The sequence below is a fragment of the Scatophagus argus genome, chromosome 15 (assembly GCF_020382885.2).
Source record: "Scatophagus argus isolate fScaArg1 chromosome 15, fScaArg1.pri, whole genome shotgun sequence".
Taxonomy (NCBI): Eukaryota; Metazoa; Chordata; class Actinopteri; family Scatophagidae; genus Scatophagus; species Scatophagus argus.
Genome location: NC_058507.1, coordinates 10,563,913 through 10,585,086, shown reverse-complemented (window position 1 = coordinate 10,585,086; position 21,174 = coordinate 10,563,913). Strand labels below are relative to the sequence as shown.

The 21,174-nt window shown below is 41.0% G+C and overlaps 1 protein-coding gene across 17 annotated transcripts in view; it reads right to left on the bottom strand.

Moving 5' to 3' along the window:
- Nucleotides 1–21,174, bottom strand: part of LOC124071739 (doublecortin domain-containing protein 2) — a 190,647-nt gene that overhangs the window by 145,588 nt on the left and 23,885 nt on the right. For 2 of the 17 annotated variants that reach the window (XR_006845385.1, XR_006845388.1), the window contains 3 exons: nt 13,180–13,289; nt 12,997–13,108; nt 10,514–11,171 (listed from right to left, as the gene is read on the bottom strand). The exons of 8 other annotated variants lie outside the window; for them this stretch is intronic. Coding sequence is in view for 1 of the 9 variants with exons in the window: in XM_046412584.1 (XP_046268540.1) it covers nt 11,169–11,171 (3 nt within the window). In the remaining 8 variants the exon portion in view is untranslated. Of the gene's footprint in view, nt 1–10,513; nt 11,172–12,996; nt 13,109–13,156; nt 13,290–21,174 lie in introns of those variants that run through there. 7 more of the 17 variants (XR_006845381.1, XR_006845387.1, XR_006845382.1 and 4 more) reach the window with 6 other exon arrangements.

Sequence of the window (21,174 nt, the reverse complement as noted above, 5' to 3'; positions counted from 1 at the left end):
TATTGGATCACAAGACAAAAAATACAGCATCTAAATTTCTTTTGGTAGCATATAAACATTTACGCATGTACAAAATCACAGGTGATACATTTTTATTTCCAAATATGAAATAAAGTACGCATAAAATAGGTGAGAAATAAAGAAAGAAGTAGCTTTTGGTACAATCCTACCTTGTACTCTAATGAATGGGGTTTTTTTCTCCTCCCAAGTAACTGGCTAACTTAAAGGAGCTATATTCCATGTTTTTTTCAAGGATCACATGACTAATTATGTGTGTAAGAGGTAACAGAGAATTATCATCAGTTCCCTGATGAGCTGTTATTAATTCCAACTACTTGTTTTATATTGTCCAGTCAGCTACTTTGCTCTCCTAGTTCAATCTTCTCTCACAGAAAAGTTTTTTTTTGTTTTGAAGCAGCAGGTAACTGTTTTCAGAGAAAAAGTTCTGATTAAACCAGTCCGCACAAAGTTATTAACTAGCTGCTGAAGTGAGAGGATATATTTATAAAGCCAGATATTTCCTTCAGCTCTCAGTGAAAACATGGTTACAACAGAGTGACAATTAGACATACATTCCCCAGGTGGCCAGAAACACAACTCTGAATAACTGCTTGTTCCTGCTGACCAAGAAAAAGGTCATTTCATATAAAATAATAACATTAAAGATTCCAGGGATCTGGTGCAGCATGTGCCAGAGTGCCCAAAGTATGACATTACCAAAAAGCAAATCTCTATGGTCTCCACAGGACAAATAGTAAAAAACACTTTCATTTCACTTTCATGCAACACTGTACACAGACGTATATAAATCAGAGAGAATAACTCATATATACAGGTTATATATGAGCTTTTGCTTTACACTGTTTTTGTTACTCTGATGCTTCTACAAAGGCACAGCTCACAAACCTTCAAACGACTGTCACGTGCAAACAACCTCATATTCTATAATACATGTAACACTGATTTCCTTAACTATTTATCAAAAAAAAGCAATAATAACAACAGCTTTTTTCATATTATTTGGAGCATTAAATTATTCTAATATAGCCAAAGGCCAACTGAAATGGAAGCAGGAACATGCAGATTCAGTCCATTATGCATTGTTAAACATTGATCTATGGTTTAATATTTGCTTCCCAACAGCAATGACAATGTGTTATTACCTTGACAGAGGGCCATAATGTGCGTTGACATGCCGGTGATTATTTAAATAAGCTGAGACAATAAATATGGCTGCACATGATCTGGAATACGAGCCTCACAGAGAAAATGTGCAGACGGAGGAGTAAATTCCAAGTTTGGAGCTGCGGTTTTCTGATGTTGAGAATGAAAAATATCAATAAGGTATATCAGAAAACCAGCTCATTGTTATAATGAGATTAGAGCTCCAGAACAAAGCTCAAGTATAATATAACAGGAAATGATGTGATTGATTTAAGACTTTAACATGTTGCAGCAAGCCAAAATTTGATTATCTTTGTTGTCAACATGGAAATAACTGGCCCTGTATGCCTAAGGCCTAAGGAGTTGGTAAAACTGGCAGGGCTGCTCATACATTGTTTAATCAGCACAGCTGGTGCTGCAGTGCCTCCCTCTCTGTCTCTATGTGCTGAAGTTTCTTGTAAATAGTTACAGAAAAATGCTAAATCAACATCAGATTGTCGCTGGAAGTTTCAAAAGTGGTAGTTTCACTGCAATGAGTCGATGAGCAGTTGGCATCCACATCCACGAGGGACGCGCACATATTTATGTTCAACTAAGGATGCAAAAGTATTTCCTTTGACAAAGACACAATAAGTAGCAAACCATCAGCTAAAACAAACATAAAAGCCTCTTGCCAAACACCAACTGTTATGAAACGCAGCGCGGAGAGCGAGCATTCTGGCATCGGCAGCAATTAGAGGAGAAGGGTTAGCAAGGACTCCGCCGGCCCAGACTCGCACGCCCGCTCCCACACCTGTTTCTGCTCTGGGTCCAAACCAGAGAGAGAGAGAGGAAGGGAGAGAGGAAGAGAGAGAGAGAGAGAGCGAGCGGGTGGTTACTTTGTTGCAGTGCCACCTTACCCCAGCATTGTCTAATGAGATTAGATGGTTCACTAATGAGCTCTACAGTGAGGAAAGTCAACTGTGAAGTGAAGGTCAGAAATTTCATCACCCAAATGTGCTGTTGGATTTCAGGAGTCATTAACTAATAACAAACAAATGATTTAAAGGAACCAGCTATGGTATTTCGGTTGGCCCCTTGAGACTTCCACTCTTTTTCCCCCCCTCTGCTTTAATGAGCCTCTAAAGTATGAAAGTGAAAGCAAAATACTGAGTTGCTGCATTTTATAAGTAGATTTGATTTTTGGACAATGTGTCCAGTCAAGTGTTTTGCAATAGAAATCCACATATGCACAAAAAATTATGTTGATATTATGAGTGTAAAGATGTTAAACGATACCTGGAAATGAACAATGCACAAGTAATTTATATACTTCCTGCAGATCCATAACAAATGCAAGCACGTTGCATTCATTATTGTGGGTACACAATCTGCTGAGAAAAACTGCAAGCTTTTCCAATAACTTTTTTTTTTTTCTAGCTGCAGTCTCTCTGGGATGGTGAGGTAAGCATCAGGGCAGCAAAGGAGGCACCTTTAATAATGTGCTGACATAAAGTCATACATGTTTAACCAGGTAATAGAAGGCTGTAAAATAATGATACATATTGGCTTTTAAGACAAGGTATTAATCTCCGGCATCCTTTTTTCCCCCTTTTCTCTGCCACTTCATTCAGCGAGGGTTAAAACAGATTGACCTCCCTTCAAATAAAATTAATTGTTTTTTGGTATTTGCCACAGAGAAATGCTGCAACGCCTGTGAAATGTTTACCCATATGTCAGCATTTTCCATTACTGGCACAAAACTAAACATTTTTTTTAATATTCCGGAAGGATTTCTTATTAGGTGTAATACCCTGTTAACCAATGATAAAGTGGAATTTCATTTTACTGATATAAGGAAGATGTAATCAACATGTAATTTGCTTAAGTGCACAAAACTATAATTTTTGTTAGCACTGCATATTTGTTGACGAAACATTGCATGCCAGAGTGTATTAACACAAGCAGGATGCCATGCATCTTCGCATCAAACCTGAGAGATCCTTGTCACCAGTATCTCCCATAATCTGTTTAATACTGTTTATATCCATCCAAATTGAACATGTGGTATGGAATGACTAATGTCAGTCTCATAATTTAGTCATAACACTCTGTACCCTATAGGGGCCATCTATGGATGCTCAGTCCATGAGCACACTGCATGAATAGTGATCCATTCACCCCTCACCTTTAAAAGCCCTGATGGCAAGCCCCATTCAGCTGCGACCGCTCTATCAAGCCCAAACGATCCTTCAGATAAAACAATAAAGATCCAGTGTGGACACATATGTATTGGTGTGTGTGTGTGTGTTTGTGTGTGTGTGTATTCAGAGCCAGTGCCTGTGTGGAGATGATCTCACTGACCCATGTGCTGAAGGAGAAAGAAAAAGAGAGCGCTCGAGGTGATGACTTCTCCACTCACTTAGGGAACTTTGACTTATGAGGTGCACTGCATTTAGCCAAGCTAATGCAAGTGAGGGCTGTGCCATTAACCTCGGGAAGAGAGGCAGGCCTCGGCAGTATGATGCATTCAGATTGGCAGAGGACAATATTTCACCATGACAGGCATTACCAATGAATAATTAAGTGTTTAATATAATGATCTTGAGAGAGAGAGAGAGAGAAAGAAAGAAGAAAGAAAGAGAGAGACAGAGACAGAGAGAGGAGAAAATGGTAATTCCACAATTCATTGCCCTTAAAACCTATCTGGCATTATTACCCAGCAGCATTGCATGGGGGAGAGGGCTTTTGTTGAAACAAATAGGTTTTTGATGGCTCCGCCAGAGTAGTAACGGTTATTAGGTTTGAGAACTCTTTCATGATGGAAGTGGTATCCTGCCGAGCGGAGATCATGAAATTTTAAGTGGGGAATTTACAGCAGAAAGACTGTGGGACAGTGAGGCCGTCTGGGCCATGCCTGGGGACACATGTGTTTTGGTGAAGCATAATGCTAGTCTAATGCCACTGCAAATAAATAGTTAACAAGCTGGAGATAGTTGTGCTTGTTGGAAATGGAGTCTAGCCCACAAAAATATCTTTCTGTCTTTTTTTTTGTATCAGAAGAACTTGGGGTTTAGAAATACAGCGACAAGTCATTTGGGAGACATGAAACACGTCTACAATAGGGCCAAATTTTACTCCAACAAAACCATGTCAAGTAGCAGAGCCTGCGAGAGAAGTTGTTCAATCAAATGCCAATAAAAGAAAAAAGATGCTGAGATAAAGCAAAACTACTACTCAGCCTCTGTCAGTGTGACTGGCATCATGTCAATACGGTGAGGATATTGTACTCAGTGCACGTTTGTTTCAAAAGAAAGGCAATACAAGTTTTATAATTTGATATTTATCAACCATCTTAGAGGAGGGACTGAGATCAATGACCTTGAATCATTCTTCTCATAAAGCATCATATAAGTTTACAGTGGGGATGCACATCACCAATTTGTATATGCATTTAGATAAGGGACGGTGTTAAACTTTTCTTGTGAGGGTTGATAATGGCTGACTAATTGGCTATCTTCTTTTTCCTGCAACAAACCATCATTGCATTAGCCTTTAAAAATTCACTATCCGTCGGCCTACATAGTCAATACCCAAAAGGTGAGTTAATTTCATTAAACAGATGAGCAACTGCTGAAAGACCGTGTTATGCCTCTGAGTTCTGATATTTTTTAGCCTGAGGTTCTGTGTTTGTGATTTTCATACAGTAGAGACTTCCAATTTAAGCACTTGTTTAACCACAACATAAAGATTTTAAATGCAGCATTACCTTGGCTTTCAAGACAGCAAATAAGCTTGTACAAACAAGAAGACACGGACCACATCCAAATTAGTGGATCATCATATCTCTAGTGTAGCCTTGGTGTAATTACAACCAACTAACATTTTCCTCCACCTCTAATAAAGCAGATATTACAAAGTGGCCAAACTTCTCAATCAATGTCGTCCTCTAAATGTGAGCCAAGGACTATATTCACACATTTGCATGATTCACAGTCCACCCACGCCTTCCAGTCTCATGTCTCCAAATGCCTAACAGATAGCTAATATTTCACTCCTCACATTGGTGACCTTTGGCATCATATATATGTAGTGCTTGTTGCCTGTATGACAGATTCCCATGCATATTCATACCTACATATGGCCCGCCAGAATGAAGCCTGTCTACTTGCTGCAGACTTTGTAGAGCGCATGAGGCAGTTCATTACTGAGCGTTCTCAAACAGGTCCAGTCAAACCCGGAGGATTTGCCTGTGTGTGTGTGTGTGTCTGTGAGGGGCTGATGGTGGTTGGGATAATTTTTACTTGTATATGCGCATGAGAGTGGGAGAATTTGTGTGTGTTTTGTTGTGGGTTGCAGGGGAGAGGGGGGTTCTGTTGGAATAAGAGGGGATCTGTGTGTGTGTGTGTGTGTGTTTGTGTATCAGTGTGTGGTGGTATTGATGGAGGTATAGCGGCAAAGTCTGCACGTAAATGGTGGGGGTGGTACATGTCTGCGTTTGTGCCTGTGCTCGAGTCTTTGAGTGGTGTGTGTGTGTGTGTGTGTGTGTGTGTGTGTGTGGGAGTGTGTTTGTGTGCGTTGTGGCACACGCTCACAGGCTTCTCTTGTTTGTGAGGTGAGAAGAGAGAAAAGTGGAGTCCCTCAGCATGCCTCCACCTCCTCTTGCTCCATCTGCCCATTTCGCACAGTTCTCCATAAATTAAAGACGCTCTACATCTGCTTTGGGGTACATTGTTAGTTGTGTGCATTCAGTGGTTCCTCTGTTTATGAAAAATTAAACACTTTTCTGCATTCGATTATTCCCCAACTCCCGAAAGCCCCTCTGCAGCAAACATGACAGAGGCCCATGCTTCACCCCAACATGCTGAGAAGAAGACCGGGGCCTCCATCTATGGGGGTGAGGAACATCTCAAGTAAAGTGAAAAAAAAAAAAAAAACGAAGAAGCAGTAATTAACATCTGTTCATGGTAATTGCAAGCACATGTGTGAAGCCTGTAAATGCCATTCAGCATTGGCATGATGATTTGCTTTCACAGCAGTAATCTACCACAGCAAAGAACAGTTTGATAAACACTGACAACAAAATCAAGTGGGCTACATGTGTTAGTATATTTATCTGAGCTGTGGTTTCACATCCATGTTTGAAAGCGAGACGTCAAAAGAGCAAAAGAATGTTCATATTAACGCAATATAAAATCAAGAGAGGGGTCTGCAAAACAGCAACAACTGCTAAAATCAAAGAACTTCTGACCCTATTTCATTTCAACTGTCAATTATACAGTCCCCATGTGCTGCAAAATTCCCAAATGCACACTTGTTTCCTGCCCTAAATAGATTCACTGACTGGTCTGGTGTAATATGCCTTCCAGTAAGTCAGAACATCTGTATGCAAGAAGATAGCTGTAGATGAATAGACATTACAAGGGACAGTGCAACTAATTGGGACAAAAGGGACCACAGGACGCCCCTCTTATAGCAGCCAGCCTTGCGTGGAATAATGAGTGCAATCAGAGGTTGTGGTCACAATGTTGCCCTATACAGAACACCCAGGCCACTGGGGAGGACCTGTGTTTGTCTTTGACATCAACACGAGGGGCTCCAGGGCAGTCATATTTGGCCATGGTTTGGTAACTGTGAGCCTTGCAGCAGAACAGGTGTAGCAAGCCGACGAGGCCATCAATCTCTCACTGGCCTGTCTCTGTAGGATTCAGGGTTAATTATCATCAAATAAGCCATTAAGGAGAAAGATGGAAGCACAGAGGATGAGGGGATGCTAACCTTGGCAAGAGGGGGACAGATGGGTGGTTGAGTTCGGTTAGGCTGGCTCTGTTTGTGTTGCTAAGCTACTGATTCTAACATGTTGACATTTGTGTAAAAAATTTTGTTTCTGGAAAAAACTTTTTATTTGTGTTTTTATATCACTTTGACGAGACTGAAGAATATTTAAAATTCACATTTTCAGCTCACATCACATGATTTGACTATGTTTGGACCCTTGAGTTGCAACAGTTAAATGTAGAACCATCCAATTTAATGTGTTAAGTTTAAGCAGCGACAAAAAAACTACATTCTGTTTAAAATACTTATTTACTAAAGTAGGTTTTGGCCTTAAAAGAAATGTACTGGAAATGCAAGGAAATAATTGTGCTTTTCCATCAAAAATAATCGACTACATAAACAGGAAGCTACTGTAAAATCACAAGCATCAACATAACTGACTAAATAAGAGACTATTTTAGGTGAGCAAACAATATACTAAGCTGCCAACGGTTTATTAATATACGCACAACTTTGTTAGGCATGCATGAAGAAAGACGTTATATAGACATAAGTATCCAGACACACCTCTTTATGGGTCTGTTTTTCAGGGGTCGTGCTGGGCTCCTTACTCCCAGTGAAGGGAAATCTTAATGCTTCAGCATACCATTCCACAGACAATACTGGACAATACTATGCTACCAACTTTGTGGCAACAGTTTGGGGAAGGTTCTTTTCTATTCCAGCATGACTGTGCCCTAGTGCACAAATCAAGGTCCATAAGGACATGGTTGGATGAGTCTGGTATGGAAGAACTTGACTGCCCCGCACAGAACCCTGACCTCAACCCCATCAAACACCTTTGGGATGAACAGGAACAGAGATTGTGAGCCAGGCCTTTGGTCCAACATCAGTGCCTGAGCTCACTACTGCTCTACTGTATGAATGGGCAACAAACACTCCAAAATCTTGTGGAAAGTCTTCCCAGAAGAGTGGAAGCTGTTATTGCTGCAAAGATGTCCTTGGTGGTGTAATGGGCAGGTGTCCCAATACTTTCCCAATACCCTACTATATTGTGTATGTGTTTCTGACATAGTAATATTCATGCACTGAAAGAGTAGGGAATATGTGATAACCAATAGCTGGTTGTATTTTGTGTGCGTGAAATGTAATTTACAATATTTTCACTTTAAATAATTTAACATTTTGATGAAGGGTCAGTCCAGTATTTTGACTATATTCTAATTAACATGTCACTTTTCGGTCAAATTAGTTATTGGGTGTACGAAAAATCTCTCCTGCTTGCACTAAAGTTTGCTTTGATCACTTTTGTCCAAGAATATAATGATAAACTGTAAAATAATTTGACCACTGTGCTCAGATTATCAAGAGGGTACACATGTTCAGGTAAAAAGTAATGACTGGAAGCATCAAAGGTTTGAGTCTATGTTAGAATTATATAGATTCATACCCTTATAAAACACCCTCATAAAGTGCTCCTTTTTATTGCCGTGCACCTTTAGTCTAAAAGGTATCCATCTCGTTGTAGATTACTTCATAATGCATAAATGGAAAATGCCATTATGGTTTCTTTTCATGCTCTTAACATATTAATTGGCATTACAGCGAATGTCAGATCATACAGTAAATTGTATCCGCTGAAGTCAGTGACACCTGACCTATTGAAAATTTTACAGTGTGCTTATACCTTCATTTATCTACTCAATGTGCCCATGAATATTTAAGGTTGCCAATTAAACCCCAGCTGACCTGCAGGATGGAGCCAGACCAGCGCTGTCAAAGTGAGGCAGCATAAATGCGCCCATGCAGTCACACTCATCAAAGCCCAAAAATGCAACCTCCTCCCCATGTCTCCACCTTTCCCTTGTACACAGAATTGCACACAGCCACACAAGCTCCGTCACAATGTCACACTGTCACAGTGACATGGCCTGTGTGTGACAGGCACGTCACATATGTGTCATGTTTATGGGGGCATCAACAGACATGGTTTGTGTTTTGTGTATGTAAATGTTTGGGCAGGGTCAGAGTTAATGCATGTCAGTATCCTGCTTCACCTTGGTTTGGTGATGCAGAGCAGTATATGCACGGGGGGGGGGGGTAGCAACACTAAAATGGAATACTGAACACTGTGGAGGTTACATAAAACAGGACTGTACTGTGTGTTACCGCTGAAGTAGTTCACAGCAAAAACTGGAAAAAAAATTCCATATATGTATGCTAAGGTATAAAAAAAAAAGAGTGTATGTGAATGCTTTAAAGCAGCTGTAAACAAAATGCTTACATTAATAGTGTAAGTATAGCATAATAGTATTACTTACTAGTAATAGTAAGTTCAGAGTTAAAAATTCAAAATTAAGTTTCATAACTATTGATTAAAAGATAATTGTTGAATTGAAATCAATTGTTGGTAACTGAATGAAAAAAAGCACCAGGGCACTATAGTGAAAACTGAAAATGACATCCCGACACTAATAATGTATGGAATTCAACCAGTGTCTTTCTGATGTCAAACTCTCAAGCTATATCTGATGTGATCTCGCACTAACAGCATGCCATATCCTCTGACAGATATATACAGCCCAAATGTAATAACCATCGCATTATGCTAGACTGATCAGGCTGATTTAAGATATTCTTCTGCAAAGTGCCCATGCTGTCACCTTATTTTCATCTCCAACCTTGTATTAATGCATTTGTCCACTGAATATGGGTTATACTGTACTCGGTTGGTTTTTAATGACGTAAATAATGCAGTAATTCCATTGAAATTAAGCAGTCTTACACAGATGTCGACTTCCTTACTTCCATATCCAGTATGATGCACAGTGTCTGTAGGTCAGATTACTTTTTCAAATGTATGAAATATAAATGAACCAAAGCTTTTTCTACACCCCTAATCACTTTCTTATATTTTTATCACAGTGGCCGTGAGGATAGAGGGGAATGACTTCCCATTCTAATCATATCGTCATGCCCTCAGGTTAGACCTTCCATTTTGCATACCAGAGAAAAAAAATGGCATTGAAAGAAAGCCTTGATATGCTGTAAGTGTTAAATATATGTAAGAATTATTCCATTTATTCATGCTTCAGCAGTGCATTATGTCACATATAAAGTCATCAATCAGAAAGTAAGATAAGCCGGATGAAAAACTTGATCAAACTTCTTCAAGACTGTCAACAAGAATCTTTCCAAACTTTCATGGATGGACTGATTGTGCCCAGACATAAACTCTGTTACCTTCAAGCATCCCGAGCATCCATGATGCAGCAATTTAGTGCAAAAACATTTTCTGTAAATTTGTTTCACACTTTGACATACCCTTTTTTGATTCTTTTCAGTCCTAAACGCAAGTTTCCATTTATGAAAAATGTCTGGTTAGGGATCTGTCATTACGGTAATCACTCTCTCGCTGTTGTATCATTTCCCCTCAAAAATACATTTCATCTGAAGGCCTGTAGACTGTACCAGGGCCAGTATTTCCACATACACTATTATTTCGCACAAACGGCGATCTCCACATGCAATCTGCATCCAACTGTGGCGTGTGTTTGCCATGGGAATAGAAATCAGACACCTGTCGGTACGGTGGGTTTTTGATTTTTTTTTTTTTTTTTTTTTCAACAAGAGCCACCAAGCAGCCAGGCATATCAAAGCAGCAGAGTGAAAATGTCTCCTTGTGGAGTAAGAGAAAGTTAGGTTGTAAAATGAGAAAGGTATTATGGTTGTCAGGCACTGGGGACTAATATAACGCTCCTCCTTGTCACCTCCATCATCACTGACATCTGGGACAGTAATCATACCTTAAATGGAATCAGCACAATGATGACAGCTTTGTGGATTTATCATTTTGTCTAAATACATCTGCAGCATGTTCCTCAGTTTTTCAGTACAGTTTTCTATCAGATACAGAGATCACATCTGAGGAATAGTAAAAAGGAACATGTCTCTCTCAAAAACAATGAAAACAGACTTCTTCTTTCAGTTGACCCTCAGGTCTTAAACATACATAAAATTTGTATTTATTCAACTAGATTGAGAGTCTATACATCTATCTTTCTCCTTTTTTAAAGTGTGTTAAAAGCAGCGGTGTGACAGCAAGGTGTGAGTTACCAGCAGTTTGAATCGGTTTGTTGTCTAAATGTGTCCCTGGAGGATTGTTTCAAATGTGTGATTCCAAGTCCTGGGGGAAATAACAGCAGTTGTGAATGCCATATTGACGACGTTCTTTTCCCCCAGTGTTGTCACTGTAAGATCGGAAACACAAGGAAGGAATTATGTGGTAGGATGACAGAACTGCGTCCATGAAAACTGAAAACATGGATCATGTGAAGACCATGTGAAGAAAAACGGCATTGTTCGTTACATGCTAAATATGAGTCAAATTCAAATGATTTTTATCAAAAACCTTTGCAGCAAATGTAAAATTATTTTATATGATGAGTCACCTTGAGCTCATGACCTCCCATCTTACAAAATGCACTTCTGTAGTTGGCAGATCAAAACTATGGTATGCTGTTTACGTTTCTAAAGAATGTATTGATGTCAGCCTTATCCTCCTCATCCTGATCTACATAACAACAGTGTTGGTGATCATGAATGAATCACCGCACAGCTCCATATTGCACTCTATTTGTTAAATCACATTCACTTGTCTCAGTCCAATCAAATTTCAACAAGGGGTGCACAACATGTATTGCCAGCCCAATAATGGCCCCTTCAGTGGGATATTTATGTTATCACAAATATGAAGCCCAACTTCTTTCACTGAGCAGCATCTATACACTCCACTCAAGACAATCAAACTGTTGCACCTGAGTAGAGCTTAGAACGTAAGTTGTACACTAGAGAGCCCAACATATCATCGCCAGTGTGGATGTTTCAGAGGAAGACAAAACAATTGCAATTTGCAAAACGTGTTCCACAAGGGTTCAGAGAGGATGAAAAAGTTTCCACAATTTCAACAGATTTCATTCAAACTAAAGAATATTAAATCATCCATGTTTGCTCACTACATCTTAGCCTTTTGCACCCTCAGGTGTACACAAACTACAGGTTATGAAGTTATCTTATCAGCTGAAAAGAAACCATTTTGTGCAACCCTACCTTCAAGAATTTGAATTAAATCGTGTCTAAACAATGCTCTCACGTTCATCAGAAATGTCACGTTACCAAAGATAAAGATGTTGTTACTGCTGTTTGACCTTAATGTGAAAACTATCAACTATCAACCCAAAGAGTTCAGTACTTTTATTTCTTTTAGTGCAAATGAGGGTTGCAGTAGTGCACCTCACTATTCACAGTCTAAGACCAGTCCAATTATTCTGTAGCATTTACACTGCCTATAGCACATATACTGTAAAATGCTATTAATTCTTGTTGAGTGTCTTATGCAAATGCAAGCCACTCTTATCTCTGCCACTTCATTAATCTGCAGTTGCATCCTACTTCTTGATCAGGCTGTGGCTTAATACTCTTCATTAAGTGAACCTTTTTTTTCCAGGAAATATTCAATCTTTACGTGAACCAGGTCAAGCAGGACCACACAGCCAGGGATTGTGATTCTAATCATGCAGAGGAGGACAACATACACCCATACTTGTTTAATTGGCTCATATACCCATGTTGAGCAGGTGCTGATAACATCCCACATGCAATGTTTTTCAAGTGCGCGGCTCCCCCACCATCACCCTCCCCGTGCTCAAGAGAAGCAAAGAAGGCAAGTAAATGGATAGTCTACTTGAGATACCCTCTGAGTAATTTTACCATGTACGTTTGAGGCTTTTTAGGGGCTTCATTTGGAAAACCCTTCTCCCCTCCCTTCTCCACACATACACTATTATATAAAAAACATTATTAATATTCACCAGAAATTACTAAGGAGAGCGGGAGAAGGTTGCCGTATCGAGACAGATGCCCCTTAAATCTGTCTTCAATTAGTCTCCACTAACTTACATCTTCCAGTTGAATTCTGATTAGCTGATCTGGCTGGAGAGCACTTGGTCCCCCTCCTGAGTGCAACCTAGCTGCTTCTGAGTACTGTGAACCTTTGATCAGCGGTCCCCTTATTACCTATAAAAGCCAGTACCATTACGTTTTGCCTGCCTCATCTCCTCGTCCGCAGCACTTTCCCCATCTTCTATATCAAAGATCACAGGCTCATGTATGACAAGAAGAAAGTGATCTATAAAAGTAAAGCAGATGTTAATATCTTTTAGTTAAAATATCTCACATCTCTACTGTGCAATTATGAACCTGTGGCCTGCCTTCTGTCTCTGTAGCGAGCTACTTCCCTCTTGTGGCCAACTGGGACACAGAGATGCCTGAGACACTTGCCGAGGTCACCATGTTCACTTTCCTCCTTCCTGCATTTTTTAAAGCAAGAAGAGGGAGATTAGAAATGTGTATAACACAACAACACTCTACTGACATTCATCTTCAGCGCCGACTCCATCCTCCCTCCCCCACCACTTCTTCCCTTTCTCTGTAGAAAGTGGATCACCAGGGGAGCTAAACCCTGCCCATTAACATATAGACTCTTTATTTAAATCTCATTCACTTTTCCATCCATTTAGAAGAGTAATGCCAGCAGGTTACAGCGATGGCATTGCGTGAGACCCTGATTGAGCTTCAATTTGATCATTTTATCTGATTGTGAGGTAAACAGTATCATGATGGATAAGATCTCATTACAATAGGAAAGTGAGAGTTTAATTTCCTGTACATGTTCCATCTTTATTAATGTCAGAGGCAGCAGGTCGTCAATTGCATTACAGGCCTTGGTACACTGGCTAGGCATCCTGTTTGACATAAACGAGGCCAGCAAGCGATCTTAAAGGGATTATATTTGGCACAATCCTCCAGCCAATTTTGGATCAGATCTGCATCTCACACTGTAAAATACTTTACAACTTCAAGTTTAAAAATAGACAAAACATTAAGCCGTTTAATTAATCTAGGTTGTTGTTGTCTCAACAACGTCTCATGAGACAGTGCGCATGCGTCGATACGTGTGCAGCCTGTTACAGACGCTCCCGATCTTTCTCACTGTTTTTTTACAAGAATTTCCCTCCAGGGATTAATAAAGGAATTCTGATTCTGATTCTGATTCTGATGTGGTCTCCTCCTGGTGTCTCGAAATGGTTGCCAGAGAGACAAGAGACCGACTGGTGTAGAGACAGCGGACTTGTTGTCTGTCAAGAAGGAAACTACAAAAGAAGACAGTAACTATCACACCCTGACACTACCCGTCCAGTGAAAGAAAGGATGTGTGTGCGGGGGGACAAACTTCAATAATAAACCTGTCAACACTCCAATCTGAATACCCAGGAGCCACACTGCCTCAACTCTCCTCCCCTGGCGATAGCCATCATCACGGACACTCTCCTGAGAGACAGCATCTCATCTATCAGTCAGTCACAAACACACACACATGCACACACAGCCCCCTCATCACATCATCTCTATTTGTCCCATTATATCCCTAACACAGTCTAAAATACCTCTGCTGCTCCAGGAAGGGAACTGTGGCGGGTTCAGGGCTGCTCAGGTGTGTGTGCGTGTGTGTGTGTGAGTCTGTCTGTAAGTCATTGGCTTCATTACTGGCACCCTGCTATTCCCTATGCCTGCCGTTAAGACTCTGAGACAGCCTTATTTGTTTGTTTCCCCTGCTGTAATCCTCAGCTGAGGTTTGACGTGCAGCTCGGAGCCTTGGCCGTGTTACCCATGGGCCTCTGGGAGCCAGAGCTCCGTGGCAAGTACCAGGAAAAGAGAGAGAGAGGGCGGGAGGCACAGGAGACTTACACCCCCCTGCACCTGATTATTACCATGCTAAATTTATATTGATTGCTGTAGCTTAAGAGCTAAATGTGAGTTATTCCCCCGACGTGGTCCCTGTGTTGGATTGTTGGTGGTGGTCCGCCAGAAATCCAGAGAAACCACATCATGTGCGCTCTGGGCTTGGCCATAGATATGACAGTACGCATTATACTGTGCCAGGGAGCATTTATGTAAACCTGACCACCCCTTCCAGCAGTGATTTTCAAAGATGAGTTGCACAGCTCTTGGATTTCACATTACATCCAAACCTGCGTGCAGAGATTTACACGGGGGAGGGGACGGTCCTGAGGGAGTAGGCAGCAGGTGGGTGGTTGGTTCTTCAAGATGTTCCCAGCTATTCCTGCCCTTGCTCTGCTGGATAAAGTTGTGTGTTTGGCGGTGTCTCTCCTCCTGCAGGCAGCTTTCATTACACATATGCATATGTGCTTGCCCTTGACATTATCATCAGCAGATTTGTGCAAGGGGCCTGGAGGTAAGGTTGAAATACTGCTGAGGCTTCTGAGAGAGTGGCCTGCTTTAGAGAGAGTGTCCAAGGGCTAAATACGCACCCAGAGATGGAGGCAGAGGAAGGGAAAAGGCTCAGTAACTGAACCTAACAGAGCACCCCTCAGGGGACAGCAGTAATTAAACAGTGATTAAATTAAGGGGCAATGCGGGCAAAACGCAGACTGATTGACACTCTGCTGGCTCTGCCCCCCCCCCCACTCACTCTCCTCCTCTCTCTTTCTATCTCACTCGCTCACTCACTTTCTCTCTCTGAGGGTTCAGCTCTGTTGTGGAGCATTGCTTTCCATTGACCTCCAATTACTCACCCACTCTGAATTCTTCAAGGTCCAATTTTCGAAAAACTATTTTCTTAACTGTGTTAAGAGCATGGATCGCTGCACATCTGTTCCTGAGAAGACTGAGCTGCAAGACTGGAACACAGAAGTTAAGTAAAGGGGAAAAAAAAAAAACAAAAAAACAAATGCATAGTGTCTTTGTGCTTCCAATGCTATCAATGTTTGCTTCAGATAAACTCACAAACTACAATCGCTCTAGCCTTGCACCCAGAGTACTATCAGTCTTTACTGCAGATAGACTCACAAAAGTACAATCACAAGAAGCTGTCAGTGATTTAGAAACCATACTTGTGCCGACTCCAAAGCGAGCTTCTCCCTTTTTTTTGAGCCTGTAGCCTGGTGGTTTTAGAAGTGTCTTATCAAATACTCTCCTAGGGGGGAAATACTATAAATTACCTTTGGCGACTCCTTAAACCCAAAGCAAATAGACAGAGAGAAGAGCTGAGCAACAGCAATAAAACCAGCTTTAACAAAACAATCAGAAAAACCAAGACAATGAAATTGCCTTCCTCCAAATCTAAGATTCTCCACACGCTCCTGGCTTACGCTGCTTGCCACAGTGCCCCAGGTCCTCAGTCCCTTGCATAGATTTTTATAAACTGAGTCTTGTGCTTATGAAAATACCTACCAAGGGTCCTTAAACAATCTGTTAAGTCTTCTGATAGTGAAAAAGGTCCTCTTAGTGTGTAATACAAATTCAAATAGCTGTATGGAGATGGATTATGGGGCAGACAAAGAACAGGGGCCCACTTTAGAGGATGAGTTCAAGATGACAGGTATTGATTAAGTGCTCAATGAGAGCACGCCTATGAAAGGCCAGCCACCACACAGCTCATGAAAGAATCATATAGCTCATACACAAGGCGCTCAGCAAACACACAGGCGTGGAGTGTAGGTGTGAGCATACTCGAGCTTGTCATATCACAAGCCAAACAGCTGACAACCTGCTTGGTTTTCTGCGGGTTACAAATCATAAAAATTACATCAAACTTTTCTTATGTATTTTGAAAGCCTATTAGTACCTACATATCTGGTTAACTGCTGAAGGAAGCAGACATCAGCGGTAAGCAGATAAATGTGCTTTTGTGGAAGTGGCTTTGCCCAGAAAGACAGAAATGAATCCATATGCCAGAATCCATTATTTCTTTGGTTTAAATGGCACAGTTTGAGACCACATATTCCTTTACCCCTGACACTTGTATTGGAGGGAAGAGAGGAAGGATGTTTTCAAAGATAACATGTGAATTTAATTTCTTGGTGAAACAGCACAACTGGAAGACTTAGCCCTCCCGAGCATAAATTGTGCAGCCGATGCGCAGCTGTCAGAGTTTGTGATGATGCCGTGTGAAGACAGCCATAATCGCAACAGCACTGCCAGCCTGAACCTACCTCATCATCCTTGACATTTAGCATGGCGCTGCTTCTCTCCCTTCTTCACACTAAACAAATGTTTTAACCCTGATTTGTATCAGTGGAGCCAGAGTACATGCCATGACATAAAGTGTGGAAAACTTCTGAAAGGGGTGGGAGAAAGAGGCAAAGAAACACAAGTGGGGAGGAGGAAAAGAATTGAGCGAGAAGAAGAAGAATGATAAAGACAGGGGAAAGAAAAACAGAGAGAGAGAGAGAGAGAGAGAGAGAGAGAGAGAGAGAGAGAGAGCAGACCAGCAGGGAGAGCGAACTGGCCAGACTGCCACCTAACAGGGGGTATCTAAGAATAATCTCTAAGGAAAGCTGTCAGGTCTCTGCAGACTGCGTTTCTGATGGAAACTGGGCAATAAATGCATCTTTAAGCCATCATAAATATGCAGCTTCCTGCCTCACACAGACGCTGCTCAGACCCAGGTCCGAGCTCATTATCCTTCGTCTGCACTGGCAGGTTTGCACGCCAAGTCACAAGCGGGATCACTAAAAGCCCCTTAACATTAACCGCAGTGGGATATGGGGCTCACTTCTGGGATTACAAAGCCTACTCATCAAAGGAGAGGGCTATTTTTGTTTTCCCTTTTTTCCCCTATATACATGTATACACATGTATATACATATACATATATATATATATATATATAGATATATATATATATATGTATATGCATGTTTTTTTGGGGGGGCAAATATATATATGTTATATGTACGATGCATACACACATACACACACACACACACACACACAAACACACATATACTTGACTTGTGAGTTTTGATTTAAACTTTGAATACACACAATCAAACCATAATTGTTCAATGAGCAACTTCCACAGTGAAAAATTAAGTATGAATGGTGGTTTCTATTTTTTCCCAGTATGTATGGTCTATATGTGGTTTAAAGGTGATCATATGAATAGTCAAACAGTATGGAAATATCTCTTGATAAATCGAATATGTCAGAAAGGAGCACTTTACAAACCCATCACCCAAATATTTTCAATATACAATTTGAGATCCATGAATAGCATTGACAAAAGGCACATTTGACTTGATTACTTCTTGACATTTCCCTCCATGAATGAAGGCAGTAGTAGATAAGGCAATCACTACGCTGACACAGTGTAAATATATAAATATGTTCATTTATCCTGGTCTCAAGATAAAGACATAAGGGCACATAAACGCATGAATGGACAACGCCTCCCAGCAGCCAGCAGGTCCCTGCCTGCCTGTCTGTCTGTAGAGGCTGACAGTACAGCAGCGTGCCCTTCATTATCACCGGGTAATGCTCATCACAACGGCCATGGCTTTTCTCCATAAAAACCCCAAGTCTCACTCACAATGAGAAATAGGCGAGATAAGGTGCAGGAGACCATTTCTCTTGACATTCACGACGGCAAACTCATCAGTCATGCTGTCAAAGGCACTGGTCTGGGCTAGTTTGGGATTTATGAGAAATAATGATGGGTCGAAAATAGCCGGTGAGGGCTTTGCATTTACCTTAGGTTTGGGAATGTTGTCTATTGAGGCACGCTCTGCATAAAACCCAATTTCTTTTGTCAGTGACCCTTGCACTGATTTCACATCCAATCTCACCATGTTTGGGAGGTTTGGCTGAGCCTGTTTGAGTTGGCGCTGACATTTCCGTCTCACATGATAAAAGAGTACGGCGGCATTGAGTTTATTTAAAGGAGAACATGAGCGGCATCACCATGAGCATTAAGGATGGGTACCGTTCCCTTTGATTCACAGAGCATTATTCAAGCAAGGGTCAAGGCCCATGGGCTGTTAATCGCACTTTAATTCATCTTAAGAAAACCAAACAGCTTTCACCGAAGAACATTAACATAGACCTGTACTCTCCTGGACAACGTCTGCAAATGGGACAACAACAAAACAGTAACAGCATGTGTCAAACATTCACATTTTCTCTTCAGACTAGTGACAGGCAGTGACAGATGCTCCCAGTGCAATTCTCTTTGTAAACATTCTGGGACACATTCATGTTAGGAGCAGTTGTTGCGATGCACCACAAGGTCTATAAACTTAACATAAATTATTCATTTCAAAGTCATTTGAAAGTGGATTTCAATACTATTGCAAGGACGACATGGTTGAATCATATAACACAACTGCACAACTATAGGTTACAGTCAGTAGGACTTTTAATGGGATCCCTATGGGACCACACTGCGAGGATGTCCTCAAGCACCAAATTATTAGTCAATTTTAGATGATCAAATTTATTAATTACTTTTCTTAATATATCTTATGAGAGTGCCAGGAGATACAGCCTAACTACCTAAAAGCTGCAAATGGAATGCTCTACATACATTAAATATATTAATGAAATACTAGATTGGCTATGTGTGCGCGTAGCTCGCCTCGTGCTTGAAAGTTGACGAACCAAAATGAAGTAATACCTGCTGAAACTGTTCAAAGTGCAACATTGCTTATAACCAAAGTGTTGTGAAATTACTGGACGAGAGAGTTTAGGGGCAAATTTGATTCGAGTGTGAGAATGAGACCTCTTGAGGCACAAGGGTACTTGGATCCGTGCGGAAATTAAGCCATGAGAATTGTGGCTAAGGGGCTGGTGGATTGACAGTGACATTACCCTCTCAGCACCTCTGCTGTATCACACTATGGCTCTGTAAAATAGACGGACAGGAATAGCAAATTAAATCTTCTTAATAGTAGCAAGGGATATAGAGTCAGGTTGGCTTGAACTGCAGGACTGTACAAGAGCAGGACATGAAGGGTGGTGTTTTTAGTGGGATAAAATGAAGTGGCTATGAAGTGTTTTGGTTAATGGCCCTACTCCAACCAACTTCATACGGAAAGCACTGTCATATTTAGACCAATTTGAATCAAGCTCCTTCATAATGCCTTCTGCCCTATTCTCGAAACAAGTTCAAAGGTTGTGCTCTGTTCTCTGCTGTTAATTTGGATAGACTCATTAAATCCGTTACATTATTAACATGAACAGACAGAGAAGAGTTACTAAGTGACAACAGAGTGAGAAAACACTCCTAGCGATCTGAGCAGCTGGCTTCTGTTGTGGTTTTGTTGACAGTTTTCTCTCTAGTTGTGTTTTTTCACCCCTTTCCAGGTTCAGTGACACCACACTGCTGTGCCACAAAGACTAACCTTAATATAGACAAAGCCAAGTCGGCAAATCTTTGCACAAGCAACATGCATGGACGCACACACTTTTAACAGTAGGAGGTACACAGAGGGAGCAAGGCGTTTTTCAATGCATTTAGATGAGACCTTTAACAAAGGTCCCTAATGCAGATATCAATGAACCAAGGGACTGGGCTATCGGAGCGAAATTGGCTGACGGAGGGATGTCACCTCTGTGCATGAAAAATGATGGATCCCATTTGTAAACTTCTCCTCTAGCCTACTGCCCCTCCTCTACCTACCTACACGAGAACCCCCCCACACACACACATACACACCCTCCACCCCCACCTCCCTGCGCATCACAGACTCCACCACTGTTTATTAGACAAGGAAGAAAACCTATGACTTTGCTGGCAAATAACAAGTGGTCTGGTAAAATTGGCACTTTACTGGTCATTTCAAGTGACTGTCAGGGAACCCACAGAGGACCAGTGAGATTTCAGTGATGACAGGATAGATTATCATCATGGACTTTGTTTTTCATCTTTCTTTCATTTTCCATACTGTTCTCCATGGACATCACCAAAATGAAAGCAATATCTATGAACCCACAAACACATGAATGGAGCTTTCAAAATATTAGATTTTGCGTGTTGGATTGGACAATCTGTTGTTTATTTCCAGTAACTCCATGATCGTGCTTGATTTGAGAAGCAAACACCTAAAGATGAACAGACTGCTGCGTTGCACTGTGCTCTTTTTTTTTTTTTTTTTGTACCCTGAAATTAAATAAATTTACGTTTCATATATAGAAACGTCTTGCTTTTTCAAAGTGTGAGGCTAAGGTCTGAATGCAAACACCAAACCAAATGATACGACACAGGCACGTAGGTTATAAAACAATTTACAGGGCTTGCAGAAATCACGCTAAGCATATTAAGTGTGATAAGCAACATAATATGCATACTGAGCATTTCTTAGGAAACAATGATATATTGGTAATCATCCTAGA